At 37.1% G+C, this 23,316-nt stretch overlaps 1 protein-coding gene across 1 annotated transcript in view; it reads left to right on the top strand.

Moving 5' to 3' along the window:
* Positions 1–13,314, top strand: part of LOC123563981 (uncharacterized) — a 99,968-nt gene extending 86,654 nt beyond the window's left edge. Inside the window, exon 6 of the mRNA XM_045357217.2 lies at positions 7,154–13,314. Within this exon, the coding sequence (XP_045213152.2) occupies positions 7,154–7,336 (183 nt within the window). The 3' untranslated portion in view covers positions 7,337–13,314. The remainder of the gene's footprint in view (positions 1–7,153) is intronic.
* The last annotated feature ends 10,002 nt before the right edge of the window (positions 13,315–23,316 follow it).

The raw sequence follows: 23,316 nt of genomic DNA on the forward strand, positions 1-23,316 counted from the left end.
CATGTCCAGCATATCGACAATGTACTTAGGAGATTCATTGTGCATGGCTTTGTATGTAAGTGTCAAGATTTTGAACTCAATGCGGTGCTGAACCGGAAGCCAATGCAACTCCTTCAAGACCGGCGTGATGTGTTCGTATCTTGGAGTCCTGGTTATGATGCAGGCCGCTGTGTTTTGTATACATTGAAGTTTTTGCAGGGAGTCTTTGGAAATTCCATACAGCAGTGAGTTACAGTAGTCTGCTTTCGATGTAAACCAGAGAGTTCACAAGAGACTTGGTAGCATCAGCTGTGATGTACTGCCTGATGTGGCCAATTTGCCGAATGTGTGCGTAACTAGCTCTACAGAGAGTGTTAACATGCTGTGTCATGACCATGTTTGAATCCATTCTAGCACCGAGATTCTTCACACAAATTGATGGTTTAATCTGAGAGGGTCCTACTTTCACGCAGATATCTTCGGGTATTTTTGTGTGATTTGTGTGAAACAAAATGACCTCAGTTTTTTCAGTATTGAGCTTCAGCATGTTCTGATGCATCCAAGAGACTATGTCGTTGAGACAGATTTCAATCCGAGATATGGCTTCGTATTGATGGGAATTTTTTTTTGGCTTAAACGATAAGTATAGTTGTGAGTCATCGGCATAAAAATGATGATTCAGTCCATGGCTTCTGCAGATTGAACCAACGGGTTTTGTGTACATGATGTAGTTTTTCGGTCCTAGGACAGATCCTTGTGGTACACTGTATTTCATATGAACTGGAGTAGATAGTTCGCCATTTACTGAGACTGTTTGGTAGCGGTCATTCAGATAAGAAGTCATCCACTGTAGTGGTTTGCCAATGATCCCGAAGTCCTTTTCCAAGCGTTTAAGCAACGTTTCATGGTCGATAGTATCAAACGCAGCTGATAAGTCGAGCATTACCAAGATTGTGATTTCGTTTTGATCCAGGGATTGAAGAATGTCATTTTGAACTTTGAGAAGTGCAGTTTCTGTCGAGTGATGCTTTCTGTATGCAGACTGATGCTGTTCATGTAGGTTCTTCGAAGTCAGGTGGCACTCCATGCGTTTATCTACTACTTTTTCCAGTACTTTTGAGACAAAAGGTAGGTTTGAAACAGGCCTGTAGTTCTTTAGTTCATTGGAATCAAGGCCTGTTTTTTTTCAAAAGAGGTCTAACGTGAGACTTTTTAAATTCTTTTGGAACATACGCGGCTTCCAGTGATGTGTTGATAATTTTTGTCAAAGCCGGAAGGAGCTCGTCAAGGCATGTCTTTAAAAGCCAATTTGGTATTGGGTCTAATTCACACGACTTACATGGAGATGCCTGAATAATATTCTTCACTTCTTATGGTGTTGCTGGAGTAAAATAGTTTAGGCAGTCCTCCATTGATGGTTGTCTTTCAGTGTCATCAGTAATGTCAGATACAAATCAGGATGCTATGTCTGTCCGTATTTTGTCTATTTTGCTTATGAAAAAGTCACTAAAGTCTTGAGCGAGTTGTTTGACGGATGCAGCTTTTGGTAAAGTGATGTCATTTGTAGCACCTAACAGATGCTTTGTGATTTTGAAAAGACTCTTTGAATCTTTTTGGCAAGATTCTACCTTATCCGAGTAGAAATGTATTTTTGCCTTTTTTGTAACCTAATTTACTGTTGCACACTGTTCTCTGTAAAGCTGGTGGTCTATTGTCAGTCTCGATTTACGCCATTTCTGTTCCAACTTGCGCCTTAAATGTTTAGCATCATGAAATTCTTGTGTATACCAGGGACAGGTTGGTCTCTGAATAATGGTTTTAACTCATCAACATCTGTCTTTTGCATGATTGCTTTCAAGGACTCTGAGTTCAGAAGATCCCCTTTGAATGAGTCAACATCAATTGCCCTAAGTTTTCGAAAGGAGACAGTTTTTCTCACCGGTGGAGGTCTGGCACCCTTTGCTTTAAAAGTCACAGAAAAATGATCGCGAGTGACCGTACCACTGTTGTCTGACAGACCTTGATCAGTGACTTCAATGTTTGACACGATGTCATCGTTATCTCTAGTAATGACAACATCCAGGATATGTCCACCGACGTGAGTGGCTTCATTTACATGCTGTCTCATTCCGTGTGCATCCAAAGTACTTACAAGGTTAGCTGTGTGTCTGTCAGTCGGAATGTCAAAATGAAAGTTTAAATCTCCAACAGTGATAATTTGTTTGTCAGTTGTTGCAAATCTAGATAGAAAATTTGACCATTCATTCTCAAGAAAGTCTCCTATTTTAAGTCCATTTCCCCGGGATGGTGGTGATCTATAAACGACAGCTAGACGCTAAATGAAATTTTTCATGCTCAAATTGCAGCCAGCCCATGTATTCGAAAGTTGAGAAATCTTTGTCTCGTGTTGATGCCAAAAGACGGACATCTATAGAGGTTCTGTGTATATTGCTACACCTCCGCCAAGGATGCCGTGCCTGATTTTGTAGCCATCTGGAACAAGCTCACTTAAGCATGTTTTATCCACAGCACTACCAAGCCAAGTTTCTGTAACAGCAACTACATCGAATGTATTTGAAATGATGTAGTCACAAAAAGAGAGTGCTTTATTTTTAACTGATCTAGGGTTAATACTACATACTTTAATTATGTCTCCCCCAGGAGACATATTGTTTTTGCCCTGTCCGTCCGTCCGTCCGTCCGTACGTCACACTTCATTTCCGAGCAATAACTGGAGACCCATTTGACCTAGAACCTTCAAACTTCATAGGGTTGTAGGGCTGCTGGAGTAGACGGGTCGTCTACTCCAGCAGCCCTACAACCCTATTGTTTTTGGGGTCACTCCGTCAAAGGTCAAGGTCACAGGGGCCCGAACATTGAAAACCATTTCCGATCAATAACTAGAGAACCACTTGACCCAGAATGTTGAAACTTCATAGGATGATTGTACATGCAAAGTAGATGACCCCTATCGATTTTGGGGTCACTCTATTAAAGGTCAAGGTCACAAGGGCCCGAACATTGAAAACCATTTCCGGTCAGTAACTTGAGAACCACTTGACCCAGAGTGTTGAAACTTCATAGGATGATTGGTCATGAAGAGTAGATGACCCCTATTGATTTTGGGGTCACTCTATCAAAGGTCAAGGTCACAGGGGCCTGAACATGGAAAACCATTTCCGATCAATAACTAGAGAACCACTTGACCCAGAAGCCCGTCCGCTTAGCTCAATAGGTAGAGCGTCGGTCTACGGATCGCGGGGTCGTGAGTTCGATCCTCGGGCGGGGCGTATGTTCTCCGTGACTATTTGATAAACGACATTGTGTCTGAAATCATTAGTCCTCCACCTCTGATTCATGTGGGGAAGTTGGCAGTTACTTGCGGAGAACAGGTTTGTACTGGTACAGAATCCAGGAACACTGGTTAGGTTAACTGCCCGCCGTTACATGACTGAAATACTGTTGAAAAACGGCGTTAAACCCAAAACAAACAAACAAAAACTTGACCCAGAATGTTGAAACTTCAAAGGATGATTGTACATGCAAAGTAGATGACCCCTATCGATTTTGGGATCACTCCATCAAAGGTCAAGGTCACAGGGGCCTGAACATTGAAAACCATTTCCGGTCAGTAACTTGAGAACCACTTGACCCAGAATATTGAAACTTCATAGGATGATTGGTCATGAAGAGTAGATGACCCCTATTGATTTTGGGGTCACTCTGTCAAAGGTCAAGGTCACAGGGGCCTGAACATTGAAAACCATTTCCGATCAGTAACTAGAGAACCACTTGACCCAGAATGTTGAAACTTCATAGGATGATTGGTCATGCAGAGTAGATGACCCCTTACGATTTTTGGGTCACTCTGTGAAAGGTCAAGGTCACAGGGGCCTGAACATTGAAAACCATTTCCGGTCAGTAACTTGAGAACCACTTGACCCAGAATGATGAAACTTCATAGGATGATTGTACATGCAAAGTAGATGACCCCTATCGATTTTGGGGTCACTCCATCAAAGGTCAAGGTCACAGGGGCCTGAACATTGAAAACCATTTCCGGTCAGTAACTTGAGAACCACTTGACCCAGAATGTTGAAACTTCATAGGATGATTGGTCATGCAGAGTAGATGACCCCTTACGATTTTTGGGTCACTCTGTGAAAGGTCAAGGTCACAGGGGCCTGAACATTGAAAACCATTTCCGGTCAGTAACTTGAGAACCACTTGACCCAGAATGATGAAACTTCATAGGATGATTGGACATGCAGAGTAGATGACCCCTAACGATTTTAGGGTCACTTTGTTAAAGGTCAAGGCCACAGGGGCCTGAACATGGAAAACCATTTCCGATCAATAACTTGAGAACCTCTCGACCCAGAATGTTGAAACTTCATAGGATGATTGTTCATGCAGAGTAAATGACCCCTATTGTTTTTGGGGTCACTCCATTAAAGGTCAAGGTCACAGGGGCCTGAACATTGATAACCAGTTCCGATCAATAACTTGAGAACCACTTGACCCAGAATGTTGAAACTTCATAGGATGATTGAACATGCAGAGTAGATGGCCCCTATTGATTTTGGGGTCAGTCTATTAAAGGTCAAGGTAACAGTGGCCTGTTCATGTAAAATCATTTTTTGGAAATAACTTGAGAACCACTTGACCTACAATGTTGAAACTTAATAGGATGATTGGACATGCAGAGTAGATGACCCCTATTTATTTTGAGGTCACTTGATCAAAGGTCAAGGTCACAGAAGCCTGAACAGTGACTTGAGAACCACTAGGCCAAGAGTGTTGAAATTTAGCGGGATGATTGGACATGCCAAGTAGATGATCCCTATTGCAGCCAACCATCAGTGTCTCTTTGACTTTCGCTCCTGACCCCGATTGACTTCTTGCCTATAGGACTTTGCATTGGGGGAGACATGCGCTTTTTTACAAAAGCATTTTCTAGTTGAGGTCTGACTTTTAACTAGAGAGGGAGGTTCGATTTGTACTTGTACAATATTTCTAATTTTGTTGGTAGAATGCACAGTTGATACTATACTTGCACCTTGACGAGTCTCAGCAAGTATGGGAATTGTCTGAGATAACTCTTGTCCGTTATTGAGATTGACCCCTTGATCTGAAACTGTTGAAAGTTTGCATGTATTTTGATGACTGTGAAACTGAAGGAATTACTTGCGGTAGTTCCCTTAGATTGTCTATGTTAACCCCTTTATTTGTGTCCCAAACACGACTTAATTTAGGAATTTCCCCTCGAGTACCCCTATACTGAGAGTAACCTGATTGTCCAAAGTTCAGTAGACCTAAATGTTTTAATTTTGATAATAGTAGCAGATCTGGCTTTTCAATATTGGTTGATTAGCGTATAAAGGAAAGATCACATCTATTGTACTTTATAATCCCTTCATACTCTGCAAAGTGTTCACCAGCTGTCACGGATATAGCTGGAGGCATGTTTCCTTATTTCAAAATCCAAAAATATGACACTAAAATGATTTTAAAACTTCAAATATCAAGCAAACTAATGCGAAGTTCTTAACAAAAGGTACACCAATCTATTCACAATTCCTTTATGTACGATCTTGCAATATTCCAGAATTTTGAATGAAGTATTTCCACTTCTTCACGTGAAAATATTGCGAGCACAGAAAAATGCAGCCGACACATTGGCGCATATATATCTGTTTCCACCCTGCGAAAAAGTATGAGGTAAATCAACTATTTTTATGGGAAAATAGCCTATACATACTATATTGCAAATATAGGACTTTTGAAGAATCTGTACACACAAAAAAATGTTGGATTTTGTGATGAGAATAAATTTTGGAATTATTGCCAGTTTATCTAAAACACCAGAAATAAACGTAGCCAACAAAATTAAGTAAATACTAAATGCCCATGAATTTATTAACAATGACATTATACGAAGTAAGATTATTTCATAGATATTTACACTACTACAAAACTTAATTATTGTTCTTTCTCAAGAGAATGAACACTTAGAATTGGTAAGTCACACTTGACTGAGCAACTAACCTCGTAAACTGTTGTCATGACAAGCTGGCCAATCAAACTCCGTGACCTTAGAAATAACCTCTGACGTTGAAATTATTCTTTCCTTATTGAAGCGACTGTCTGGCTGAACGCGCTCCGCGAAATACATATTACTAAACCCGAGGATGGAAAAGTGGCGTTGTTGAAACATGCCAAATATCTTATTTGTCACAAAAGTTAGCAAACGTCGTTACCTTCGAATGCATGGTCAATATGTGAAAACAAACCCCATTGCGACCCTCTCAAAGTGCGCAACAAATTCACGCATCGAACCTGGATGTCACACTAATGAGACTTAGTTTATACATAATTTATTTTAGGTCGATTGTGAAGGAAGTTCTACAACTTATATTAATCACTCTCGACACCTCATTCCTGATGGTATGAGAGAAGAGGCCAGTTTCCCTTTTAATGCTGAGCGCCAAGCAAGGGAGCTACTGGTACCATTTTTCACGTCTTTGGTATGACGCGGCCGGGGATCGAACCCACTTCCTCCCGCACTCGAAGCGGACGCTCTACCACTAGGCTAATGAGACTTAGGACATATACTGCTAAATTATAGCCATGAATTACATGATGAATGAGCACTAAGTTTGTTGTGTGCGAAGACGTAGACTGTTAGCGCATCAAATCACTACATTAGGATGTTAAACTGAAAAAAGCGAATATATGCCAAGAAGGTAGTATGGTCTTGTCCTTGCGTCCAATCTTGGGGTTCCACACACTGATGACCAATATTTAAAACAGACATTGCAACCAAAACTTTACAAGATGATCATTATATATTTATGTAGATGTGCCCTAGAAGGAACTTTTGCTATGCTTTAACTTGCTTAATGAAGGTTTCAGTCTGATTTTGAAACAATATCATGTTTTGCTCGCATATTATTTCTAACATGGTATTTATCAGCTTTATGTAATATTACATCATTTGTTTTGTATACTGTGTATATTCTTATCCATCAGAAATCGTCATAGTCTAACACTAAGGGGACCAAAGTTAAGTTCTGGTATATGGAAAAATACTTATCTGTCTATGTATGCCATTTATAAAATATGGCCGAAAACTAGTTCAGCATGATTTAATGCAAAAATTTCCTCATTTCAGACATTCCATGAACAAGGAATCAGTGGACGACTCCTTCCTTATCTTACTACGCAACATTTAACAAGAACTCTCGGAATGAAAGTCGGACCGGCGATTACACTCATGCAAGCAGTTGAACGGAAGTTCAAAGAACGAACTATAATGCCATCTTCATCACCTTGTCAGCTCTGCAGGAAACATTAGCACTCTAATATTGTTTGCTGGAAACATTAGCACTCTAATATTGTTTGCTGGAAACATTAGCACTCTTATATTGTTTGCTGGAAACATTAGCACTCTTATATTGTTTGCTGGATACATTAGCACTCTAATACTGTTTGCTGGAAACATTAGCACTCTTATATTGTTTGCTGGATACATTAGCATTCTAATATGTTTTGCTGGAAACATTAGCACTTTTATATTGTTTGCTGGATACATTATAGCACTCTATTATGTTTTGCTGGATAAATTAGCACTCTAATCTTGTCTGTTCAGTACATTAGAACTCTAATGTTCTCTGTTGCATCTAGTATTTCTTGTTAAAATCAATTATACATCAAATCATTTATATGTCATACCGTATTGTATGTGTCTACATACAGGTTATATAATTTAATTACAAATGAAATCCAGCGATACCAAAATTGTGATACTATTACGTAAATTGTTATGTTTCATATTTAAGAGAATGATGTGCTTTCTTGATGCTTTCAAAGTAATTGTATTTTTAAAGATATTGACCACTGGGGGTCACAACCACACCTTCTTATATGACACCAGTACTGGTTCTTCCAGGAAATGAACTCGAGAGTCGTTCAAATAAGTTTGAAGCTTTCATAACAATCGAGCTGAAATAAATTAGCATAAACTAAAAATACAAATCACATTCTGCAAATGTTACATTTTGTGAGGTATTTCAACAAAAGGCATATATACTAGTCCTAATTTATTTTCGTGGAAGTGCTCTCTCTCTGACTGTATGATATTGAGTGTCGTGCAGAAACTTGGCATTATGTTTATATCGGCTATATCGAAGTTCACATTTTGACACATATGCTACTTTACACCTATTTTTGGTCGGTAAAATAAAAAAAAATGTTTTATTATGTATTTCAAACATCTAAAAATATGTTGTCACAACCATTTAGATGTGCAATCTATTATGTAAAATTGACGCCAATTTTAAAACGGCGTCTGTTACAAGTACATTTTTTATGAAGATTATCTTTGATCCCAAAGAATAATCATTATTGTAACAAATTAGTTTTACCTTTTCCATGAAAAATGGAATATGAAAGTTCCCTAGACAGAACGTTCAGCTTCCATATATAAAGGAAGAAATGAAGATAGGTGGCATAATTCTGCTTGTTTTATTAGCCCACCATCATCAGATGGTGGGCTATTCAAATCACTCTGCGTCCGTGGTCCGTCGTCCTTCCGTCCGTTAACAATTTCTCGTTATCGCATCTCCTCAGAAACTACCAGGGGGATTTTGACCAAACTTTGTGAGAATGGTGTATTGGTACCCTAGTTATGTCCCTCTGAAAATCAGACTGGTTCAACAATTTTTAGTGAGTTATGGCCCTTTGTTTATTTCTATAATTTACATAGATTTATATAGGGGAAAACTTTGAAAATCTTCTTGGCCAAAACCACAGAGCCTATGGCTTTGATATTTGGTATGAAGCATCATCTAGTGGTCCTCTACCAAGAAGATTCAATTTATTTCCATGGGGTCTAATATGGCCCCGCCCCGGGGGTCACATGGTTTATATAGACTTATATAGGGAAAAACTTCGAAAAACCTCTTGTCCAAAACCACTGGGCCTAGGGCTTTGATATTTTGTATGTGACGTCATTTAGTGGTCTTCGACTAAGATTGTTCAAATTATCCCCCTAGGGTAAAATATGGCCCAGCCCCGGGGGTCACATGGTTTACATAGACTTATATAGGGGAAAACTTTGAAAATATTCTTGTCCAAACCACAAAGCCTAGGGCTTTGATATTTGTAATGAAGCATCATCTAGTGGTTCTCTACCAAGTTTGTTCAAATTATCCCCCTAGGGTCAAATATGGCCCCGCCCTGGGGGCCACATGGTTCATATAGACTTGTATAGGGAAAAGCTTTTAAAATCTTCTTGTCAATAATCTACAATATTCAAATTTGGACCACATGTATGGTTTTGAGTGGCAAGATGAACATTGACATGAGTTGACCTTTATTTTGACCTAGTGACCTACTTTCACGTTTCTGTAGCTACAGCCTTCAAATTTGGACCACATGCATAGTTTTGTGCACCGAAAAAATCTTTGACCTTGATATTGACCTAGTGACCTACTTTCACATTTTTGAAGGTACAGGCTTCAAATTTGGACCACATGCCTAGTTCTGTGTTCCAAAACAAAAGTTGACCTTGATTTTGACCTAGTGACCTACTTTCACATTTCTCAAGCTAAAGCCTTCAAATTTGGACCACATGCATAGTTTTGTGTACCAAAACAAACTTTGACCTTGACATTGACCTAGTGACCTACTTCACATTTCTGAAGGTACAGGCTTCAAATTTGGACCACATGCATAGTTTTGTGTACCGAAACAAACTTTGACCTTGACATTGACCTAGTGACCTACTTCACATTTCTGAAGGTACAGGCTACAAATTTGGACCACATGCATAGTTCTGTGTTCCGAAATAAAATTTGACCTTGATTTTGACCTAGTGACCTACTTTTACATTTCTCAAGCTACAGCCTTCAAATTTGGACCACTTGCATAGTTTTGTGTACAGAAATGAACTTTGATCTTGAGATTGACCTAGTGACCTACTTTCACATTTCTGTAGCTACAGGCTTCAAATTTAGACCACATGCATAGGATTGTGTACCGAAAAAAACTTTGACCTTGACATTGACCTAGTACCTACTTTCACATTTTTGAAGGTACAGGCTTCAAATTTGGACCACATGCAATAATTTGTGTTCTGAAGTGAAATTTGACCTTGGTTTTGACCTGGTGACCTACTTTCTCATTTCTCAAGCTACAGCCTTCAAATTTAGACCACTTGCATAGTTTTGTGTACCGAAATAAACTTTGACCTTAAGATTGACCTAGTGACCTACTTTCAAATTTCTCAAACTACAGCCTTCAAACTTGATGTACATGCATAGTTTTGTGTACAAAGAACTTTGTCATTGAAATTGATCTAGTGACCTGCTTTCACATTTCTCAAGATACAGCTTTCAAATTTGGACCACGTGCATGGACCACATGCACAGTGATGTGTATGGAAATGAAAATTGACCTTGAGCTAGTCAATAAGTCCTGAAATTTGGAACACTCAAAAATGGCACATTGGTGGGTGCCAAGATCACTCTGTGATCTCTTGTGTTTCTAGTTTAGCATTACATTTTGGTAAAATATAAATTGCTTGGAAATTTGTTCTTCATTCATTTTTAATGATAAATCTAGTTTTCCGTAGGTATAATTTTACAACCGAACGGAAAGCTGTTCCTCCGAAGGTAAGAGAGTAGAACATAGGTGTAACAGAATGAATGATTTATCTATATATTTTTGTACCCCCCGACAACAAAGTTGTAAGGGGGGTATACTGGTTTCAGGTTGTCTGTCTGTCCGTCCGTCCGTCCGTCTGTCTGTGCCCGCGAAATGATGGTTAAGTGACTGCATAACGGTACTTTCTCTTTGATGTCATTCATTCCGTTCTGTTTATGTGACTATTTTTCTTTTTATGTGACTGTTAGAACAATAGAGAGAACAATGGGGGAGTCACATAAAGACCGTTTCGTTAGAACGTCCGTCTGTCTGTCCGTAGACACAATCTTGTGCGCACCAACTCTCCTCATCCCATTGACACAATTTAATGAAACTTCACACAAGTGTTCAGTAACAACTGTAGTTGTGCATGGTGCATGTTAGGTTCTTTCAGAAAAAAAATTGCAGAGTAACGGGACTTTGATTTTTGTTACTATACTATATACATACAGTCTGCATATGCAATCTTGTGCGCACCAACTCTCCTCATCCCCTTGGCACAATTTAATAAATCTTCACAAAAGTGATCAGTAACAACAATAGTTGTGCATGATGCATGTTAGGTTCTTTCAGAATTTGTTATTTGCAGAGTTATGGGACTTTGTTTTTTGTTACTATACTATATACATAGACACAATCTTGTGCGCACCAACTCTCCTCATCCCCTTGACACAATTTAATGAAACTTCACACAAGTGATCAGTAACTACAGTAGTTGTGCATGATGCACGTTAGGTTCTTTCAGAATTTTTTTTTGCAGAGTTACGGGACTTTTTGTTAATGTACTATATACATACAGTATGCAGTATTGTGCGCGCATAATCTCCTGAACCCATGCACACAATTTAATGAAACTTAACACAAGTGATCAGTAGTAACCCTAGTTGTGCATGGTGCATGTTAGGTTCTTTCAGAAAAAAATTCTGCACAGTTATGGGACTTTGTTTTTTGTTAATGTACTATATACATACAGTCTGCATATGCAATCTTGTGCGAGCCTAATCTCCCGAACCCTTGCACAAAATTTTATGAAACTTTATACAAGTGATCAGTACTAACCCTACTTGTGCATGGTCATGTTATGTTCTTTTAGATAAATATTCTGCAGAGTTATGGGACTTTGTTTTTTGTTACTATACTATATACGTAGGGTCTTTATACTTACAGTCCACATAATTATGCAGTCTTGTGTGCGTCAAATTGCAATGTACTGTGTCAGTGCGTGGGGGTACATTCATCACCTTCAGTGATAGCCTGATAGATCTAGTTTGTTTTAATTGTTCCTGATGAAGGTCATTTTCTTACTACAGAAAATATATTGATTGTCATAAAAAGTGGTCACTTATGAATCACAGGAAATGTGCAGTTGTAACCAGTCGCGTTTATAAATGTGAAAGACCATGAAAATAAATCGAGAGTATGACGAGCAAGGTTATTAAAGATGTAAAAATGAATCTGCAGCAAATTCCTAGTTGCAGGTGTGTCTTATTGTCAAAAAAGAATGTTTTTATGTACAATTGTTATTTTTTGTGGAATATCTATCATTTTTCTATGATAGCTCATTATCATTATCAAATATTGATGCATTTTTAATGCTGGTCAACTAAATACTATATAAGGTCTGTGACATAGTTTTAAAAGGGATTTGTTTTCGTTCGAATGTTGAGTCGGTGCCGTTGCTGTTCGGAGCAGTCACGAGAGTGATCACGAGAAATGCATGTGTAGAAATAATTAAGTTAAAATCAGAAAAAAATATTACAAAGTTGAAGGACTACTTAGAAAACGAAATAAATATATTTACAGTGTATACAGTGTATACATTACATTACTGCAAATTTCTATTTTGAGGAGTCTATGAGAATAGCTATATATAGCGGAACATTTGTGATTTCTGAGCGATTCGAAGACTGTTGGCTAGTATCGCATGGTCCGCACAGAAACAACAATATATTATTTTAGGAGAAACAATCAGTGTATACACATCATGGAGGATTAAAGTTTCAGAAATTTCAATGAGATGTTAATGGATCTAGTAGCATTTTAATTCGTGTGTACTTCAGATTGTATCTCTCATGTAACATTCATTCATGTAACTTATAACAAAATTGAGCATATAGTGATAGCAATTACATTTGCAGTTGTGTTTATGTTTGAAAAATGCTTAAGAAATATGAGCGTGTTATTATTAAATTAATCAATTTGTGCTACAAAACTAGTATTTGTAACTGTGTCGAACAAAAAGCATGCTAAGATTCGTCAGAGAGCAATCGCTCATGTAAATTGTAGTTAGAATTACTCGAGTTGGTAGTAAATTTCCTTATATATAATAAAATAACCATGTTTATTACGCTGCCCGAAAAGTTTCGTTGGTGGTGGCGGGGCATTTAGTTGCCGCCATGTCCTGTCCGTGTGCCCGCTCGTTTGTCCGTTCTGTTCCGACAGGGATCAAAGGATCTGGTCCAAAGTATCAGAAATCATTCCTTATTGACTAGTTTAGGAGCTGTGGACATAATGTCAGATTTCGGAACGCATTCCGATTTCGCATCATTGAGTTCCTATATAACACAATGTTAAACAGTATGCAATATTATACATAGAAATAAAAAGAGATGTTTAATCTGTATGATATATTATTGTTTGGTTCATTTTCTATTACTATACTTATATTGACAACGAGCAGGATAAAGAATTTTATCCGGCGTTACAAAACACGTGTAGAGATGGATTGTAGGACATTTGCCCCCCAGGACATTTGCCCCCCAATGAAAAAATGAACTCCTGGACATTTGCCCCCCAGTTGAAATGGCAGATAGGGCATTTGCCCCCCATTGCTTATTTTTGGAATGGACATTTGCCCCCCAATATTTTTGTCCTATATGCCAGTATATATAACTGTATTTTTGGATGTTTTATTATCAAAATTACTCTAAAAGGCAATATTCAGTAAAAAAAAGTGTTTTATTAATAATAATTTGATAAATATGTAAATTACTTTCAGGTGTTAAGGTAAATAATAGCCTATTATTCAGTAATAAAAGTGTTCATAACAGTGATATAATTTCTTAATTAGTGCAATGTTTTTAACACTCAAACTTGTTAATTTGACAATTATCTACTACAAAATTGTATAAAACAAAGCCATTGTCCCCTAAAATATGACGAATGTCTTGTATCAAGTTCCCAAAAAATCACTGGGGGACAAAACTATTGGGGGGCAAATGTCCGTTTCAGAAATAAGCACTGGGGGGCAAATGTCCTATCTACCATTTCAACTGGGGGGCAAATGTCCAGCAGTTCACTTTTTCATTGGGGGGCAAATGTCCGGATCCCGTAGAGATGTAACAGAAATCCAAGCGGTAGTTTTTAAACCGCAAGTTTCGGAGTAAAAGTGCGCACAAATAATTTAAGCTTTACGTAGACGTTGACATGTCATTTAAGTTTTGAGTTTCTTAAAGATGTTTTTTTTTTTTTTTTTTTTTTTTTTGTCCTAGAGACACGATTTCAAGTTGTTTATTTTACTTTGGGTATAAGAAAATGATATTGGTAGTTAATGAACTAATAGCTTAAAGATGATTTATAGCGATAATGACCGAAAAGGACGAAAACGCGTTTTAAAATTTCGCTCATATTCCTTCATCATAAACAAATATGTTAGACTAAACGTTTATAATTATATTCAAAATTAGGGATGGGAACGAATATTCGAAAATCGGTCGAATATTCGAATATGAAAATCAAATTCGAATATTCGTAAATTATTATATTTTTTTTTTCAAAATAAGTATCATTGATTTTGGGCAATATGAGCATGCTAATTCTATAAAATAAAACCATGTCATGTTAGTTTATCGCGTATCAAAAGATGTCCAATTAACAAGAAAATAGCAATGCATAATTGGCAGGGACCATCGTTACGGATTAACAGTTTGCAACAGGCGTCAATGTGTCAGATGCATGTCAAGAGATGTCCAATTAACAAGAAAATTGCAATGCATAATTACCTGGGGTCATCGCTACGGATTAACAGTTTGTATTAGGCGTAAATGTGATATCTTTTTATCTTTTGTTCACTTTTATTGGCGCCGGTTTTATGTAACAAGGTGTAGAATTTTTTTTTTCGAAAACAATACCAAACTTGTAGATATTGTCGATCTTTTCACAATATTTTGTACGACGTTTCAGACCATCCGCAGAATCGGTTTTCATCCGCAATCGGCCGTATTCGGATTAAATTTTGAAGTAGTTAATAATAAAATCAAGAAAAACATATGATTGATGCATAAGTTCATGTTGAAGAAGGTTTAAGTCTGCCTTACTTGCTTTTTACACGACGATTTCTACACGCCGATTGAAATTTTTCAAAATGGCGGCGGTATTACAACAGCGCGTCACGTGTTTAAATGGGACGACCTGCTATATTTAGATAAAACTGCGACGGTCTAAATTATAATCGTTTTGATTTTTTTGTATCATTTTGAAGCTAAAACACTGAATTAGTTAAATATGTTCATGATTATACTGACAGAATCGTGAAATAAAACGCTAGATTCGGCGGGTTTTGCTATGTAGGATCGGGTTACTCGGAACAAACATTTTTTTGGCCTTATTTACGATGATCCACGCTTTAAACAAATGAATACGTTGTGTATATGCCAATCACTTAATAAAAATTTAAAGCTTCCATTAAAACTAACCGAATATTCGAATATATTCGAATATGGCAAACCGAATATTCGAATATTGATTTCAGTATTCGTTCCCATCCCTATTCAAAATGTAAAACACGTGTTTATACGCCCGTTTTAGAATGGACATATTATGTGACGACATGTGCGTACAGACTATAAACATGACAGGTGGGAATGAGATGGTTTGCAGAGGTGAATGTAAAATTTAATATTACATATTAGTATTTAAAATTGAATTCCTCCTTGGTTCACACATACACACGCACGCACGCACGCACATACTCCTCCCCGACGCTACCCTAAAAGAACCCCCGCACGCACACTCCCGCCTTCCCCCACGCTACACTAAAAGAAAAAATCACACGCACGCACGCACACACACAGAGAAGAAAACGTAAAAAGTCTAATTTCGGGAAAAATTACTCTTGATAATGTTGCATTGTATGCTTTTTCTCGATTTAATAAACTGATTCAATGCAGATGACGTTCTTTTTAACGGGTCGGATATGGATAAGTCAATATGCCGATGAAAAAACCAAATTGGAGTATGCACAAAATATTATTAGAGCTACATGAAAAGAATCTACAGAAGGTCGTGGTCACAAACATATACCAAGGGCTTCTGCAGACGTTATTAGGCCTAAAGAAAATGTTGGCTTCCGGTATCCCGACCTACCCTAAGTTTTTTGCCCTACCCTAAATTGCCCTACGCGCTTGGAGAATTTTTACAAAATTTTAACAAAAAGTTGCAAAACTGCACTTTTTATGCCTTTAACCTGGTCAGTGATGTTTGAAATCAACTTACTGATGCTCTAAAGGCATTACCCCCTTATTTGTATTCATTTTTAATACAAAAATAATTACCGGAAAGTTTCACTTAACACAAGTTCTTCCTCTAAGCGGAACTTCGGTGCGCTATCGGATAGGAAGTTTCTCCCAAAGCCGTCCAATTATCGCAAGTCGTAAGGTGGATAGTGTTGTCTCCCTTGAAATTGCTTTTGAAAATTCAGTTATTTTCGAGTCTGCAGGATGAGGACAGATGGGAAAGATGTCCTTGACAGCAATTATAGAGGAAAATATTACCAAGATGCCAAGGATACAGGACAGAATGGGGTGTCGATATCTGCCGACATAAAAACATAGTGTCGGCAGTTTTCGACCCCAGTAGAAAATTCAGATTGTTTCCCTAGTCTGTCGATATAGATCTTTTATGCTTCTGAATATGTGAAAGTGTACAAAAGCTTTACCCCATTTGCTCGAAAAAAAAAAACACTACGAAATTTGAGGGTCTGTCTGTTTATTAATGTGTCTATCCGTTTGTCAGTCTAATTGGCTGAGAAACATTTTTTGTAGCATACCTTATCAGATCTAGGCTCTGATATAAACTACTGGCGCTTGGGCACTTCTTATAATAGGACTCTACAATTGTATGTTCTAGACATTGAAAATTAATAGTCCTTAATTAGCTTAAACATGTTCTACTGAACCTTGACTAACAGTGAATTTGCTGTTTACAGCAAGTATAGTTCTTCTCGCTTCTTGTTTAAGTTACATGTACTATCAACATAAGAGCCAAAATGTTGGAAAGTTTTTTAACACTTTGCTACGTATTATCAGTTATTATTTATTTATATATCTTCAATACTTTGTCAGGGTGTTCATAACTGCCGAATGGTGTCGATCACTGTCTGCCGACATTGCTCTACCGGAAACAAACATTTTTTGTAGGCCTGATACACAAAACAAACGTGTATTGTTGCTATTCTTGCATAAAGAAAACATTACACGACGACCAAATGTATTGTTTTGATGAATTCCGGTACATTTAAAATCACCATTCTGTTGTTCTTGGCCACGGTAAACATGTTTTAAATATCCATTACCAGTACCCAGAAATCAACAACACTACTAAAAACACACACTGAAGGTTTTTTAAGCGACTTTTTACCTCGACTATTCAAAGAATAGTATCTAGCTATTGGACTCGCCTGTGCGTCGGCGTCCCGATTTTGTTATTTTTTTGTATGTAAGCTCGTATCTCAGTAACCACTTGTGAGAATGGATTGAAACTTCACACACTTATTCACTGTGATAAACTGACTTACATTGCACAGGTTCCGTAACTCTATTTTGCTTTTTTACAAAATCATGCCCCTTTTTCGACTTAGAAATATTTGGGTAAGGTTTTGTATGTAAGCTGGTATTTCAGTACCCACAAATAGGAATGGATTGAAACTTTATACGCTTATTCACTGTCATCATCTGACATGCACTAAGCAGGTCCCATAACTCTACTTTTTTTTTCTTTTTTTTTTCAAAATTATGCCCCTTTTTCGACTTAGCAGTTTTTGTATGTAAGCTGGTATCTCAGTACCCACTAATGGAAATGGATTGAAACATCACACACTTGTTCACTGTCATGATCTTACATGCAGTGCATAGGTTACATAACTCTACTTTGCAATTTTACAAAATTATGCCCCTTTTTCGACTTAGCAGTTTTTGGTTAAGTTTTTGTATGTAAGCTGGTATCTCTGTACCCACTAATGGGAATGGATTGAAACTTCGCACACTTGTTCACTGTCACGAATTGACATGTGATGCACAGGTAACATAACTCTACTTTGCATTTTTACAAAATTATTCCCCATTTTCAACTTTTATTTTCATTCAACTGACAAGGCTGTTGAATAGTCGAGCGTTGCTGTCCTCCGACAGCTCTTGTTTATCTCTCGTTATTACAAATATAACATTACCAATATTTTTTTCATATTACTTAAAATTTTGGTAAACAGGAGCACAATTTCAAGAATAATAACTTTACATTCGAGTTATTTTGAGTACGAACATTTTTCGAGTACTCGACAGATGTACTTTAAAGGCATTTATATTCAGCTGGTTATTTATGATGTTTATAGAAGTAAGGATTCCTACGTACGAGTAATTATTGTGTAAGATGAATATATGCTTGTATCGATTTTCCTAGCTCCGAGTAAACGGCCGGGTCTAAAATCTTACCTGGGGTAATGGAATTCAGACGAAATGGAAACGGTCATCCATCCATCCATTCAGATTCAGCTCAAATTTGCGAAAAAAAGTAAACAGTTATGAGACACTTTTCTCCCACCATTATTTTCGTCTGGTCACATACTTTAAAATGTACATGTTTTTTAGGTTAGTCATTTGCAGATAAAACGGTACAGGTCGCGCAAGGTATGCATTTTAGGCCATTTATGCCTGAAAATTTAGTGTCCTGTAACCGGCGTTTTACTCGTTTTTATAATAGAAACAACGGAATCGGCAGGCTGAAAATGTCACATGATGAAATGCTTAGTATATGCAATACATCCGATGAACACTTCCCTGGAATTTTTCAAAATTGCATGTTTTATGATTTTTTTTTCGCACTGGTAGCAGCGCAGATTTGTGGAATTTTCAAATTTACTGTCCCTTGCCCCCAAGCACTCGCGGTTATCTACAAAAATTGAATCGGTGCCAACTCTTGAAGGGGGAGTAAACAAGCGGAGAAGCTAGTACGAACATATAGGGGACAGTGCATTTGGCGTTGGTAACTGCTATAGCTAAACATTCTATGGATTAGATTGTATCAAAGAAACAAGACGCAGATACCAGATGTCAATCTGCGCAGAAATGCATACACGTCCCTGGAAAGCATTTCAAAAATAAAAATCATGTATTATTTCCTAATTTGCTACGCTCAAACGTAACTAAATTATTTATCCCATAATCAAGGTAAATCGAGGGAAGAAAGGAGAAGAAATACATGAATTCATATTTCGATTTGTTATCTGTATTGTCATGTATCTACATTGTTAACACATTTTCTAGCTTTAACACCAACACATCATGCATGCACTTTAATACTATTTTTTCCAAACTTAACGAAAACTGCACATATTTTACTGCAAAGCAAAAAGATGAAAAACCATCTTTATAATTATAATTATCCTGTCCAACTCAACTTCAATCATATAAAATATCAATTTTCTTTAATTCCTACAAGGAAAACATAAATACGTTTGTATATGAATATACTTTCCCGGTCAGTGTGCTGCGAGGCGGCAACTCAATAAAATCTGTGAAAATATCCTTTGGAAGCATATAATGCAACCAAGCAGAATAATAGTAGATTCGGTTTGATTGAGTCTGTTCATGAGAGGTAATGAAACTGTGCAACACCTCTCACGCCCACTAGCACCGGCTTAAGCGGAACTCTATTACATAAATATTGAATGGACTCCATGATCCCAAAGGACCAGAAAATATAACAACACTGAATACAAGTACGGGAAGACTTTTTACAGCCGCCACACGGCACTTAAAATTGAGGTTTTGATAGTTAATAAAATCTGTAAAAAGATTCTTTGGAAGCATAGAATGCAACCAAGCAGAATAATAGCAGATTCGGTTTGATTGAGTCTGTTCTCCGTCGTGAGAGAGAGAGGCGTAGAAAGATACCACGTCTCAAGACCAGCTACCATCTTTTGGTGGCCTGACAACCGCCTCCCCACAATTTATTGCCGGAAAATATCCTCAGTGAAGATAATGGTAGTCCATAGAAGTTCAATGCTAGCCAAAAACATGCACATTCATTAAATATAAAATTATGTCTTCCAAACATATCATTTCATTAAACTTACGTGTGCATATAAATTCATTTGAATTTTTACAAAGCATAAATATCTTTATGAGACTAAGATAAGAATCGGATTAGCACCTTTGGTAAAAACTGTCTTCTATTTTTCTATCTTACAGAAATGTAACTTTCTATTTTAAAAGCTGTTTAAACGAGGTACTTCACTCCATTACAGAACAGTTTACTATATGCATCAATCTAAAAAGCATATCCATTCCGAGAAATCTAGGCGAAAAAGTATCCAGATGATCCTCAATTCTTGGAATAATCTGTAAAATAATATGAAATAAGGCACTGCCTCAATCAGGAATCGATCCGACTTCAACTCATCCCATATTATTTGAAAAGAACTGTCTAATGACGGCACCAGTAGGTATCTCATTCGGTATATCACATGTTACCGTAGAGGGTTCGATCCCGACTTTCGTCGCTTCGCGCAAGGTCCACTCCCTATCAGTTTTAAGGTAGATTTTGTACTGATGTGCAAGACGTTGCGATTCGGACAAGTTATGTGTACGCTTATTAGGCACAAGGAAAAAGCGTATTCTTCCAAAAAATCCGAAGTCAGACGCTCTGTGCACGTGCCGGAAGTACACATTTTTTAATTCGATAGTATATATCTCATTCGGTATATCGCATGTTGTATTATTATCAACATTGTTTTGAAAACTGTTAACAAGTTAAGTACTGATTATACTTCAGTCAGCTCTTACAATTAAACAGATCAAGCAAGTTAAGCAAACAGCATTATTATTTTTTATCACATTATAAATACATGCATGCTGTGCTCTAGTCAGACGCTATGCACTATTAATATTCTAATTAACGTTAAAAGCTCGTAATACATTTGTTTATGATGTGGCTGTCACACTTTTATGAACATAAACATAATATGAAATTAGGCGCTGCCTATCTGACGGGTAAACCTAGTCATACGGATTCTTTCTTCTTTCTGCATGAAGTGTTCTTTCTGATATTTTCAGTTTTGACAGTAAGCCTGACGGTTTTGTTTAAATGAACTTAGATCTAATAATTTCTTCAAATGTGTCAAGACTACAGTAGACAGACAATGATAGGGTTCATGAGTTAAAGGTAATAGTGATATTTGGGTGCTCAGAATCTAGTCCCAAAATGCACCCATAGGCCACCAATTACATACGTACTAATATTTAAAACTGTTCAGTATACCCCCTTTAGTCCATACCTCACGGCGCCATGACGCCCTAACGATCATGCCTTTGCTGTCAATTTGTTTCTCTAATAAAAATTTCTGAATCCGGGAATGCACAGTTTCTTTTCAGTTCATTTGTTTACAAACAGTTTATTAAAAAGATCAAAATAAAAAACAACAACAACAATTTACACATTAAGCCTGCGTAACATCACGCTCAATCCCATGTTCTTGTAATATTCTTTTGTAATATAGATACCGAAACTTGCATAATCCTGTTATCCTAAACACTGACTATTGTCTAATTGACTAATTCTTTTAAATGCCATTATTGTCAAATAACACACCTTTAGGGCAAATTTTGTCCCACTAATTCAGCTATAGTAAACCGGGACAATAATATTAGGACTGGGACGATTACTCGGTTAATCGGATCCGATTCGATCACTATGTAAAACTGGTTTCAATTTTGCAAAACCGCTAATCGCTCTCAAGCAATAAACATCACGAATTGTACGTTATCTTTACATTTCTTTGACCATCACATAGACCCGCAGTATATTTCCGCTGAAACACATCAACTGGAACATAATTAATGGTCTCAGATTTGCCTTTCGTGATATATTTAAAAAAAATACAGTAAAATATGACTTATTAATTATCACACTGCTTGCAAACGATAAAGTCTGCAAGTTCTTGATGAAGTCAGCTGCTGAAAGTAGGCTACCTTGATACGGTCGTCAGGAAAGAAAACGGGCATTTTAAATAAGGCGGCCGATTAACCGGTTCGGTTCGATTTCATACAAATGATTAACCGATTTCAAAATTTAGAAATTGTCCCAGCCCAAGTAAACCTCTTGTATGTGAGAGTGACAAACAACCACTTACATGTTAAATTCATATTTTAAATTCATTCTAAAAAGTTCTTGACCAGAGTTTTATCCATAACACAAACACTCTTGGTCGAAATTCAAGAAATCCAATTTAATTTACCTAACTCCTAACAGTCTGGGCCTTTTTTTTAAATTTGATTAAATTTAATTTCTTAGCTCGATAGGGATCGTAGTTGGGGCCTCTCAAGTTTATAGCCAACATTTTGTTCCAAGTGTAAAGTCAGTGAATTGATTTTTGGTTGCGGGTTTATCCCGCTATCAAAGTTAAGTGTAATTCTGACAATCATGTAGCATCTTTATTTGATTCCAAATCACATCCAAAGGAATTTGTTCATGTGCTACACAAAGTAGTCCCATTCATGAACAATACGGATGAATTATCAATGATCAAGCAGTTCTTATTCATCCTCTATCCATTCACACTGGCCATTTAGATTACATATCTGTCAATGATTAGGTATTCCAGCCCATGGTTACATCACTGACTTCCATCTGTTCATGTAAGGTCAGGCAGAGTTTATCTTAGATATGAGGCACATTTGTATTTGTTTCTTATACATGTATATTTATAGATTGGCATTTAAAATGAAAATAACTCTAGCAAAACCCGCAACCACCAGACATCTCAAGGCTTTGATTTGAGAAAGTAGTTGCAATATATATGAAAGACTGTGGAAGGGAGGTGAGATAAGCAACATATGCTTTTCCATGCTTTTGAATTTATGTTCAAAATTTACAGACAGAACATTAGTTAACTATACACATTATTGATTTCTGTTCCAATATTTGCAAAAATTGTGATAAATATCAATAAAAAAAATTGGGCCTAAAGCAAAGCAAAAAATAAATAAATAAATAAGAATATTAGGAGCATCTGACGAGGTTCGAAGTCCGGACCTCGCGCATACGCTAACCACTGGACCACGGGGAACTGTGACGTTGTTTGGCGATAAAATTATGTATATAAATAAATGTTGTTACGGCAGCGTATCTAAATTCGTTTTACTTTGACATTTTTTGTAATTATTGGCTTTTCTACATTAGAAAAAATAAATTGGCGATGATAATATTTGTTATTCAAACACTGCTGTAATGTACATTATTATTCAATATTGGAAACAAAAAGCGGGCCGCTTGAATCATCCATAATGATAAACTCGTTGCATGATGAAACCCGAATAACACCGATTCCATTAATACCGCGAATTTTCAACTCGTTAG

This window comes from Mercenaria mercenaria, chromosome 2 (genome assembly GCF_021730395.1).
Source record: "Mercenaria mercenaria strain notata chromosome 2, MADL_Memer_1, whole genome shotgun sequence".
Lineage (NCBI taxonomy): Eukaryota > Metazoa > Mollusca > Bivalvia > Venerida > Veneridae > Mercenaria > Mercenaria mercenaria.